At 50.9% G+C, this 12,490-nt stretch overlaps 1 protein-coding gene across 1 annotated transcript; it reads left to right on the plus strand.

Annotated features, from left to right (window-relative positions):
- Nucleotides 1-221: 221 nt before the first annotated feature.
- AMER3 (APC membrane recruitment protein 3) lies at nt 222-11,895 on the plus strand. The gene is made up of 2 exons (XM_036115230.2): nt 222-997; nt 6,263-11,895. The coding sequence occupies exon 2, from the start codon at nt 6,283-6,285 to the stop codon at nt 8,716-8,718; it is 2,436 nt and encodes an 811-aa protein (XP_035971123.1). The 5' UTR covers nt 222-997; nt 6,263-6,282; the 3' UTR covers nt 8,719-11,895.
- Nucleotides 11,896-12,490: the final 595 nt, after the last annotated feature.

The raw sequence follows: 12,490 nt of genomic DNA on the forward strand, positions 1-12,490 counted from the left end.
CCTCCCCCCACCCCCACCTCCGAGGAATCGGCACCTTCCTCAACACCAGCTGTGTGCTCCCGCCCCTCTCCACCCCACACCCCTTCCCCCACTTGGCACTGCTCCCAGAGCCATCCAGGGGTTACTTAATCCATACTTTATTCCTTTCCCCTAGCATGCCGGCTCTCTGTCCTCGGCCCAGCGGGGAGAGAGTTCCCACAGACCTCACACAGCGAGTAGCCCTAAAGGAAGCGCCTTGTTTGTTCCCATAAATAATATAATCCGGTCCAAGGAAGGCACTCTGTAAAGAAGGTTCTGTAAGACTCTGCCCTGCATCCCGAGATTGGCCAGCTCCTTCTTCCAAGCCAGCTCTGAATCCTGCGTAGGAATCGAGACTAGGCCCCATGTGACGGAGCCCTTCCGAGACGGTTGGGGTTAAATCTGCCTGGACCCTACGAGCTGCGGAGATCATCAGGCGACGCACACCTGCGCGCTCTAAAGCTTTCAGATCACTGCGCAGGCATGCGGTCGGGAGCTGGGGCAGACCACTGCGCCGCTGTACGTCACGGCAGCACCCGCAGCTGGGCATGAGGGATGCAAAACCACAGCCTTACGGGGAGACAGGGACAGAGACGGGAAGAAATACTAACAAAGCGAGACCCACCGAGGTCCGGGTGGCACCGAGGCTACAGTTCTCCGGGAGCAGCCACCACCCCGGCCCAGCGCATTTCACCTCGCCCCCTGCTGTGCGGGGCCGCCTCCGCAGCAGACAGGCTCCGGGCCCCGCCCCTACCCCGGGGCCCTCCCGCGGCTTAACCCTTGCCTGCCCGCCTCCTGCCACAGCGGCCCGCCCCTCCAAGCCGCGGCGAGCGGGCGCGGGCCCTCCTCCTCCTCCACCCCGCGGGGGCGCGCGGCGCCAGGAGCTGACCGTGGTGCTGAGCTCGGCGCGCGGCTTGGGCTCGGGCGCGGCTCCCGGCCCTGCCAAGGCCGTGTATTGCGACACTCCCGGCCACCAGGGGTAAGTCGCGAGGATTTAGACTTGGGGAGAAGGGGGATGATTTGGGAATTTTTGTGCATTCTTTCGCGCGATGGACAGGCTTAGTGGAGGAACCAGCGTCTGCACCCTCTCCACCCCACAGTGTCCTGCGCGGATGATGGGAGTCTGGGGTCTGGGGGCGACGACCCTTTTAGGTCTGGGCTAAGGAAGAGGAGAGACCCCTTGTGCGCGGATAGCTGGAAAAAGAACAGATAAGACTGGAGACCCATTTTCTTTCAGCCGGGCAGCTCAGGAACACCTAGAGGAGGTGGGCCAGAACCTTTGCTCCCCAAAGGGCCCTTTGTCTCTCCAACGTGGGGGTTGGGTAAATTGGTGATGTTCTCACTGCAGATTCTATTTCTGCTTCATTCCCCACCCCACACCCACCCCATAACACGAGGCTTTCTCTCCCCACAATAGCCTTCACTCCATCAATCCTGAAGGTTTTGGCTTAGACAAGGCACACTCTACAGAGATAAACTATTGCCCCTACATAGCCTCCCACTCTGACCCCAGTGTCCAGGAAGTCCCTTGGTGGGGCTCCCCTCTGAGGCCTCTGCTTTCTTATCACCATTCACCTCTTTGTATTTCAAGGCTTGTGGTTTTATTGGATGTTGGGGGCGGGGCAGGGAAAAGCATGGCAAATGCCAAAACTATTAGTCAAAATTTTTATATCTCCAAACCACTTCTATTATATATGTGTACCTGCAAGGTTATTTGCTCCGTTATATACCCAATCGCTTTCATGTTAAAGAAGGAAAGAAGCTCACAGAATTACCTTCCCAAAGGGAAAAGAAAATCCTAGGCAGTCGAGCTAAAGTTATTCATCTTGTAGAAAAGCAGCCAGTAGAATTACTTCATATTCTCAATTTGCAATAAATCCATATGCAAGTGCATACTCTGTGTAAGGCACTGAGAGGAAAGGTTAGCATACATGGAAAGTCTCTGTCACTACTTACTCTCCACTAGGCCCTCCTCTGACTCCTAATCTGCCTTCTTGCCTCCACTCTTGAGCCTGCTTTCCATCCTCATTTACAATTGATCTATTAAAACTGAAAACTGGCCCCTGTTACTCACCCTTGATGGCTGTCCCTGCATGGTTCATAGCATAAGAGCCGAGACCCAACTTGTGACCTCAGGCCTGGTGCCGTCTGCCCTGCCGATCTCCAGACCTCATCCCACTGGCTTGCTGCTCTGGCCACCTGGGCCTGCTTTCAGAGCTTTAAATATTCTTCATCTTTTGCTCTGCAAGGCCTTTCTGAGGGATGTTCCCTCTGCCTGGAATATGCTTCCCACATCTTTTGCCTGGTTGTCTGCAGCTGTCTTTTAGATTGGTTTAAATACCACATCCCTGAATCAGAGTTGATTAAATAAATACATGGTGTGGTCCCTGTTCTCATGGAATTTGGAAGTTAATTTTAGAGATGCAAGACTCAGTCCAAGGTCTTGGTGTCACTGAGACCCTTCTCAGAGAATGATGTGCAAAACTATAGAATTAAAAATGTCAGATTCTGCATCCTATTTAGGAAACTTAGATGTAAATATATGGCTAAAATGTCTCAAAAACATAAATATTTCATTTAAATAAGCAGTGGCTCACTGTCAACCACAGTTGGAGTCCTGAATCTTAGAGACTTTTTCAACCTCACGGGGGAGTGAGAAGACCAAACAAACAGCAGAATGAGGAGTCAGTGATTACTGAGTGCTACAGACAAGAAGGCACCAAACCAGGGAAGGGACAGGGCTACTTTGTCCTTTGGGGAAGGATGTGGCACATGGTAGAGGATTCCCTCTCAGGTTTCATGCTGAGCTCCACTGGAGGGGTCTTTAGCCAGAGGGTTACAAAGCAGAATGTGCATTTTTCAGATGGGAACCCGGACATATTTGGCCTCTGCCCTCAAGCAATGACAGTGTCAGCATCTGGCTGTCCAGATAAATTCCATTCTGTCCCTGAGAACTGTCATGGAAGGTGACTGCTCAGCTTTTCTCCAGTTGGGCAGCAGGCCCTCTGATTCCCCAGGAAGATCCCACCCATGTCACATACAGGACCCACATTTCTAGAGTCAGGCTCTGATAAAATATTTTAATGTAGAATCTGAACTGAACATACACTGAATTTCACATAATTGCTCCAGTATTTTGCAAGTCTCTCAGTCATTATTCTGAATCTTAGTGCTTATTGCCCTATCAATGTGCCAAAGTGTTAAATGAACTCAGGAAACAGAGTTGGCAACATTAGTGACACTGAGTCCAGCCATCTGTAGAAATGACTGTTATTTTGAGACATCAGTTTTCAAGTTCAAAATATAGTGAAATATCCAGTTCTTCGTGATTTTAAATCAGTTAACTGAATTCAGAATTAAGAAATCAGTTTTATTTATAGAGATCAATATCAGGTAAACCATCTTAGTTCTTATAGTTGCAATTTCTGCTTACAGTGAAGTAATCTTTGTCATGCTCACTTCAAGTTATTTCTAAGAGTATGGTAATAAAAAGATTTTTTAAAACATAGAAAAGAGATCTCATAATAAATAATCTCTAAATTTCTTGTCATAGAAATTATATTATCTTCAATTACAATTTTTCTAAATTTGTGTGAGCCATACTTTTGATTTTAATCACCATTTTCATTGTGCTTTCCAAAATTCCTCATAAAAACACATTTATTATTTGATTTTTAAATTTCCTATGAAGAGGAGTTTGGGCTATTGGTTTATAGAATGTCTACTGTGGTTAAGAGCACATGATCGGAATCAGATGGGCTTGGTTTCAAATCTTAGTTCTGTCACTTACCACATGTGCAACCTGGGCCAATCTATTGACTTTTCCGGACCTTAATTTCTCCTTTGTAAAATGGAGGTTACAGTAGTATGTCTCATAAGGTTATAGGCCAAGCTGTCACCTGATTAGGTAGATGCAACCAAGACTCAAATCTGGGTTCTTCAACTCCAAAGTCCTGATAGTAACCACTATGCTGTGTATAGTAAAACCCATCAGACCTGGGAAAGGACTTATGTAGGCCACAAAGGACTGTGGGGAATGAAAATGGGATCTGCAGATACAGGGTAGAAAAGGCTTGGGGACATTCCACCTCACAGGAGGCAGAAAGGCAGCTTGAAGCACTGTCCCACTGTCTAGGATGCTGTCACCAAGAGCTGAGCTGCCACCAGAGCCAAGTCTGGTCTGTGGTTTTCCCTGGCACAGTGCTGACTCCTCCTATCCTCCAGCCAGAAGTCCCACGTGTCCCTCTGCAGGGGAGGAAGCACTGCCTATAGGTGGGAGTAGGGTGGAGGCTGGTCAGCTTGCCCCTGTGAGCCCCCGAAATGGCAGCCTTGTCACCCTTTCTCATCTTCTTCAGCTTTAATGTTGTCAACTGGGCTGTGAGGCAGCCCCTCTGCTCACCTCCAGGTCCTCATGGCTAAGCATTTGAGAGACTCCAGAACTGACCTGGATAGCTCATATCTGTCAAGTAGTTTTCTGAAGGTAGCTGTAAAGCTTTGTGGGCAGTAGATCTGAAAGGCATGCAGGCTGACAGAGCCACTTGCTTTTATACCCACTGCATCCCTCCCTCACAGACTGCGAACTGTGGGGGAGTGAATTCAGGTGCTCCCTATGGAGAGTCAAAGAAACCCAACTTTCTCCTCTGATCTTTCCTTGGCCAAACTGACAGGATGGACTAGCAGGTTGCTCACCACCAAGGAGAGGAAGAGCTGCTGGAACAGGCTGAGCTGTGAGCTGGGTGCCTGTGAGGATACAGAGAGGGAGAGTCCAGGGAAGTTCACAGGTGGTTCTCTTGGGCATCACCTTCTTTTGGTCCACTCTTGTAGGTCTCTAAACTCGCCCCAAAGGCAACATGTTTAAAACCTTAGAGTCTTGCTTCTGTCTCTCAAACCAGCTCTTAGCACAGGCCCCTTCCTTGCCTTCACTCAGTTTCTACTTCCTTACCTTTTCCCAATTCTGGGTCAGTATTTACTGCTTCCTCATTGTTGATGACTTCTCTTTCTTTATTCAGTTGCTGGGTCCCAGCATTTCTGCCTTTGAAAGGCCTTATAACTTCACCTCTCTTTTTTGTCACTTATGACTACGGCTTCCATCTGGATCTTATCTTCACATACTCAACCCACTTTAGTTGCCTTTTGTGAATCTTCTCTGCTCAAAATTTCTCTCCTAATTTATTCTGTCCTTCACTCAGATATCAGATAAATGGTCTTAGACCACCAACTTTATTATGCCACTGTTTCTACCCACCCACTCAATCAGAAGACTTTTATAGCTCTTCATTGACCTCAGAGGAAGGCCACACTCCCCAGTTATGCAAAAATGGTCAAGATAACACTCTTACTGTCTTCCCCCTCCCACACCCAGGACAGACATCAGTAATCAATGCCAACACCCTTTCCCATTGGACTCAGACTGGGCATCCGTATGTGGCACTGTGGATGGCACTCCAGGCATCAACACCTCTCAGGATGTGCACAGAAAGTGATACCTGCCTGCTCTCCAGCCCATCATGTGCTGTGTCTATCTAACCTGCCTGGTCCTGGCCTAATGCCTGACTCCTCACTTTTGCCTTCTACCATGATGCTGTCTCTCTTCTCGGTGCTCAAACCCAGCATGCACCATTAGATGCTTTGTTGTGCCTTGCCCTGATGGCCTCTGTGTAGACTGAGTCTTGCCTCCTCAGACAGATGCAGTAGCCCTGGAGGGCAGTGTTTGTGTCTTCCCTTCCAACTGATGAGCACCTGCGTCCATCCCAAAAGGCAAGCTTAGGTTTCCCTTTGAGCTTTGTCTCTTAGATGAAGGCAGGAACTTATTTATTGAATCCTCTGCTCCACCACTCAGAAAGGCTGTGATACTTTCCCTGTAAGGATGTGGTGCTATTTGTAGAATGCCTGGGCCTGGAAATGGGAATCTGACTTGGCCAGATAAACTCTGAGAGGATGCTTGGTTGAGTTGAGAGATCACAGACACAAGAGCACCAGACTCTAGTCTGCTCTCAATTTGGCTCCTACTCTGTGACTTTAAGCATGTGACTTAACTTCTCTAATATCAGTTTTCTGTGGAGCAGTGGGTAGCCCTGGAGCAGTGAGCATGGGTGAGGCCATTCTCATCTCCCTCTCCCTGCCTCTGTGGAGGATCCAGGTTTAGATGTCAGAGCTCAGCTCCAAAGCCACTGTGTAAACAGAGGTCTTCTAGAGCCATAGGCGTACATCTTGGATACTAAGTGCCTCCTACTTTCCTTCACAGCAGCCTGGGGCCCTGGCAGCATGGAGCTGAAGAGAGGAAAGACCTTCATCAAATCCAGCCTGCAGATTTCCCATGAGAAAGCCCCAGATCCAGCAGCCGCCACTCTGGCCAGGGAGGATGCAAGTCCCTGGTCAGTCTCACCAGGAGGGCAACAGAAGCCCCAGAGTGAAAGGGCCCCGCAGGTTAGTCCCAGCGCCCAAGGATATGACAGATGGTCCAACAAGGAAGCAGAGCCAGAACCTGAGGTGGGGGCTGCAGCCTTTTGTGGGGCCACCTTCAAACTGGTACGAAAGAGCAAGACTCATGACAGTGTGCCTGGGGCTGGCAGGGTGAGCACAACCACAGGGCAACTGGTGGGCAGCGCAAGCTTCCCAGGGCCCCCCAGCAGCCAGCGCATGATTGATTACCGCCACTTTGTGCCCCAGATGCCCTTTGTGCCCGCTGTGGCCAAGAGCATCCCAAGGAAGAGGATATCCCTGAAACGACCTAAGAAGTGCTTTCGGAACCTATTCCACATTCGCAGAAACAAGACTGAGAACTTGGCCTCACTGGTGACCAAGGGGGAGAGCCTGTCTTCCCCTGGGGGCCCATCAGAGGCTAGTGGGCAGACAGGCAAAGCCTTCTTCCCCTTAGGTGAGGGACTGGGGCCAGACAGCCTGTTCCAGGACCTATCTGACAGTGAGCTCCCGCCTGACTCTTCTGTTGACCTCTGCAGGGCCCTGTGTGAGGATGTGGCCTCACTCAAGAGTTTTGACTCTCTCACGGGCTGTGGGGAGATCTTTGCAGATGAAAGTTCAGTGCCATCCCTGGAACTGAACGAGGGCCCGGAGAGCCCAACCCAGGTATCACAGGCCCTTGAAAGCAAGGTTCTTAGGGGCCCCTTCCAGGGCAGTGTGGAACAGCCGGCATCACCTGCCCAAAACGAGTTGTCTGACTTTGCCAAGTTCTGGGACAGTGTGAATCACTCTGTGAAGCAGCAGCACCGTGCCCTACTGGGGCCATGGCTGGGGGGTCCCCAGGGCACAGACACAGACCGGCCCAGGCTGGATGCAGCTGGGCTTGCTGAGCTACCCCTGTGTCCCTGTAGGGACCCCCACAGTGGCTCCAAAGCCAGCTCCATAGACACAGGTACGCCTAAGAGTGAGCAGCCAGAATCCGTGTCCACGAGTGATGAGGGCTACTATGACTCATTTTCACCTGGCCTTGAGGAGGACAAGAAGGAGGCTTCAAGTCCAGGCACACCAGCAGCCTTCCCCCGGGACAGCTACAGTGGAGATGCCCTCTACGAGCTCTTCTATGACCCCAGCGAGGGCCCTGTTGGCCCAAGCCTGGATGATGACCTATGTGTGTCTGAGAGTCTGTCAGGGCCAGCCCTAGGAGCACCACTGTCCATGTGCAGCTTCCATGTGGGGGCAGAGGAGAACTTGGCCCCAGCACCAGGCCCAGACCTGCTCAGCCAGGGCTTTTTGCAAAGCTCCTGGAAGGGCAAGGAGTGCCTGCTAAAACTCTGTGACACCGAGCTTGCCATCACCATGGGCATTATCAACTGGCTTCGCCGTGGCCCTGAACTCCGCACCCCACCTGCCTCAGCCCCTGGAGAAACTGCAACCTCACCCAGGGGACAGGCAGAGAAGGTGGGAGCTGACTCCGAGAAAAAGGGCCCACATCCAGTGAAGCTGGAGGGCAGGGGGGCTAGGGCTTCAGATGCAGGTAGGACCGCTGTGGGCTCAGCACCCAGCAGGCGGAAGCTGTGGGCACATTCGGGTCCCGAGGGCCTGCTTGCTGGAGAGAGCAAGGTCCTAGGAGGGCCCGAGCAGGGAACCAGCACTCTGTCCAGGGACCCATCTCTGGAGTGTGTGCAGGTCTCTGGGGAAGGAAGGATGCAAGGCTGCCATGAAGGCTTGTTCTCCTCTGTGGGGTCTGCAGCCTCTGCAACAAAAGACACCTCTAGCAAAAATAAGGTCCCAAACCCTTGGCCTGGCTTCCAGGAGCCCAGGCCTCCTGGGAATCTGGAGTGTTTCCAAGGTCCCTGGAGGCCAGGTCCTGGCAGAAGCACCCTCAATGTAGAGCCCACCCTGACAGGCTGTGTGGCCCAGGTTGCAGCCCTGCACATCCACCCAGACTGCCAGCCCCCTACTACACAGTCCCCAAGGCAGGACACAAGCAGTGAGTTCTGTAGGCACCCTCAGGCCAGAGGCTCTGATATTCTCCAGCAGAAACAGACTAACAGCTTCCCTAGCATGCCGATTGTGTGTGGCCTGCCCTCCCTGGCTAGTCCACTCCACAGCCCACAGGACCAGAGGTGCCCAGGCCATGTCCTGGGCCTTAGCCAGCTCAGGGTGGAGCCCACCAGGATGGATGCCCAGGCTCATCATGCCTCTATGGATGACCAGCCCCTGCAGCTCAGTTCAAGGGCTGTGGAGCAGGCGATACATAGGGGCCAGCTGGATTTGTAGCCCCTCTTGGCCCTACTATTCAGCTGAGCCCCTGGGGCCAACTGCCAGGAATCCTAGACATCACTTCCAACAGCCAGTACAAGTGAGCCCCCTCTGCAAGTGCCCCAGAAAGTTGCTACAGTTTCCTGGCCCATGAAGGCCTCCTCTGCAACCAACCGGAAATAGGAGCCCCCAGACCAGCATGGCTGAGCCTCACCTATAGCATGGGGCCTCACTCACCAGAAACTGTGTCTTTGTGGCCACATTCAAGAGAACCTAACACCCAAATATCCACCCTTTGTCCCTGATGTAAGGATTGTTGGGGGGTGGGGGTAGCAGGACACAGGCAAGTGGAGCAAAGCATTTTAATGTGGAACAGCCATGCCTGAACCAGCTCAGCCAGACCAGGTACTGGGCAGCCCAAGGCCAAGGACAGCTGCACAGCTGCTGTTGCTCTCAAAGTGTGCCTCACTGATTTCCCCACAAAGAAATGAAGACTTGAATCCCAGTTGGCTGTGAAGTGGCCACACCTGGCTTCTCATACAGCATGTTAGAGAGAGGAGCTCAGGCTTGAAACTGATGGGACAATAACAGTACATCTTATAAATGGGAAGTAGAGGGAGCCAAGAAGTCTGCATAGGGCTTGAGAAAAATAAATGTGTAGTCTAAGGCTTAGGGGTGGGAGGCAGGGTGGGAGACAGGCAGGATGGGGTGCTGTGGATGAGCTCAGGAATGTCCACTGGCCCCACACCAGCCTGCTCTCTACCCCCAGGACAAGTAGCCACAATGTGCTGGGGCCCTGAAGGACTTCTCGTGGGAATGAGAAGCAGGACCAGCCTCATCTCATTAAGGCCTTTAATCAGCAGACAACAACCCTGCCAGGGCTAGACCCTGCAGACCCTAGTCAATGGGTGTTAGTGAATTCTCTATTACAAATCAGACCAATAATTTTCCCCAACTCCTCTAAATGAAGCCAAGGATGTTCTCAGGGCAGAAGCTGATTGATTGTCCACAACTCTGCCATTCTCACCCCTCCACACGGTCAGCATCTTTGCCTCCCCCTTCAGGAAAACTTACCTCGGAATGGAGCTATAACTCTCATCTTCCTGAAAGCCACAACAACATGCACAGTACCAAATATTCAGAATCGTGGAGGGGAAAGGTGGCCCACAGCCTCGGGAAGGGCAAGAGTCAGGACGTCAGGCACAGTGACAGACCATGCCTCGAGTTTCTCTATGATTAGATCCTACCTCACCCGACATGCTGCAGTGAGATGCAAAGGATGGTATGCCACAGACATGAAACTGTTTCTAGAGGAAAGGTCATCGTAGAAAGGGGTAGGTCAGATGGTGGGGGAGAAATTCCAGCCAGAGGGATACTGTCTGACAGCTGACCACAGGCTGGTGCCTCTCCTGATTGAGGCTTCATTTCAGACTAGAAAGGGCTCTGTAGCCCTTGTTAACAACTGTTTACTTGGGCCTACTGTGTGCTCCTATAGGCTCCTGACCAGGCCCATCCCTGAAACACTGAGGGAAGGTCAGGGCCAGTCTTCCTGGAAAACCACACGTGATTCCCCCTCCCAGGACTTCCACAAATGATTAGCATTATAGAGCTGTGCCAGGAGCAGGTTATACATGGAATAGTTTACCTCATCCCTGTATCAACCTGAATGCAGTTGTCTTCATTTTTCAGATATGGAGACCAAGGCACAAAGTGCTGATATGACTTGCCCATGAACACACGCAGCTAGTATGTGGGGTCGATGGGGTTTGAATCCCACCCATTGGCTCCTAAGGCCCAGCTCTTCACGAGGCTATAGAAGTTCTCTTGCTGAGCTCCTGCAGTGAACTGTTTCAAAGCCTTCACTACTCCCTTCTTCCAGGGCACCCTCTGGGTACCAGCTGCCTGTTTCCCTGTAAGCAACCTGAGTGCCTGAGGGCAGGGGGCATCCCTCATTTAATCATGGTCCTTATCACTTTGTACGGTACCTGAGCAGAGCAAGGGCTCAGTACATATTTACTTGTTGAAAGAATGAAATATCAAAAGGTTCCTCATGGTTTTCTGATATCTTATTGAATGTGAGCCTGTGTCTAAAGAGTGGCAGAGTTGTTTTTACCTTGCAGGAATTCTGAGGGAGTGTTTCCTTGATGTGACATCGTGACTGGTGGGGAGAATCCAGCCAGTCCCAAGAGTGCTGGTAAAGGTAGAAACCAAGGAGGTCCAGGACCCAGAGGTTATGGTGAAGGTAGTCTGCAGTGACCCAGCAACAGAGCAGCAGAGAAAAGGAACTGAGGTCATGCCTGCCTGAGTGGAACCACCAGCGCAGTGGCTCTCACTATGGGAAGCATCTTAAGCAATCCTGACGCCCTAGAAATTTTCATTCTCTGCAATGTGGTGGGAGATTACAGCAGTGGCCTACCAGGCACCTTGCTGAGAGAACAGAGGAGGGCCTTCCCTTTCTCTTGTGTCCAGTGGGTCTGAGGAAGCCTCAGACCATCTCTTTCTTCATCCCACCTCTTGGGATGCCCTCCCCTGCAAGAGGGGTACAGGCAGTGCCAGTCTGATGGGGCATGTTCTTCAGGTGACCCAATGAGAGGAAAGAATGGAACTGCTGGGCCAGCTCCTGGGATAAGTGCCTAGCCCGGTGCTGGGAGTAGCAGAGGCCTGTGGGGTATTTTCAGAATTCTGGTCATTTCTAACCCTCTCATTTATACATGGCTATAGAAATTATAGGAGGTTGTTTCTCCCATATAAAGTAAAACTCCAGCTCATAGATGTCTCACAGAGTCTAAGTGACTCCCCAGGGTCACACAGTGACAAGCAGAGGACTGGGGTACACCCTAAGGCCTGTGCACTGTGCCTTTCAATCTTCCAGCCTTCCAAGGTTGCACTGGATACTGAGAGGTGCTGGGAGGGGGCCAAGCAGCCTCCCAGCCTGCCCTAATGGTGGGGGTGGCCTGGGCCTATAGTAGGGTGGCCTGGGGTGCACCAGGAAGGCTGGACAGAGATCAGGAGGGAGGTGCTGAAAAGGGGTAAAGGCCAGCACGTGCTGAGGAAGACCTGGTGAACTACATCGGGGGGTACATCTTACCTTTCCTGGTTTCTTATTTTCTTTTATTTTACTTTTTATGGAATGGGGATAAATATAGGATACAAAACTCAAAAGACACAGAAAACAATAAAAAGTGAGTCTCCTTCCTTCTTTTATCCTTCTGTTGTTTTGATTACAAAACTAATTCCCATTTACTACAACCAATCCAAACTATGTGAAGTGCTGAGCCTCCACTTCCCTGACCTTCTCAAACACTAGATGTGTCCTCAGACCCTTTTTGCGTCTGTGACATAAACACACACGAACTTTAATCCTTTTTACTGCACGGCGCATCACAGACATCTTTTTTATTTAAAATCAATTAACATATAGTGTATCATTAGTTTCAGAGATAGAGTTTAGTGATTCATCAGTTGCATATAACACCCACTACTTATTACATCACATGCCCTCCTAATGATTATCACCCAGTTACCCCATCCTCCCACCCACCTCCCCTCTGCAACTCTGTTTGTTCTTTATATTTGTCTTATGGTTTGCCTTCCTCTCTTTTTTACCTTATTTTATTTTCCTTCCCTTCTATGTTCATGTGTTTTGTTTCTTAAATTCCACATATGAGTGAAATCATATGGTATTTGTCTTTCTCTGACTGACTTATTTCACTTAAGCATCTACCTTCAGCTCAGGTCATGATCCCGGGGTCCTGGGATGGAGCCGGCATCTGGCTCACTGCTCATTGGA

Source organism: Halichoerus grypus, chromosome 4 (assembly GCF_964656455.1).
Source record: "Halichoerus grypus chromosome 4, mHalGry1.hap1.1, whole genome shotgun sequence".
In the NCBI taxonomy this organism is placed as follows: Eukaryota; Metazoa; Chordata; class Mammalia; order Carnivora; family Phocidae; genus Halichoerus; species Halichoerus grypus.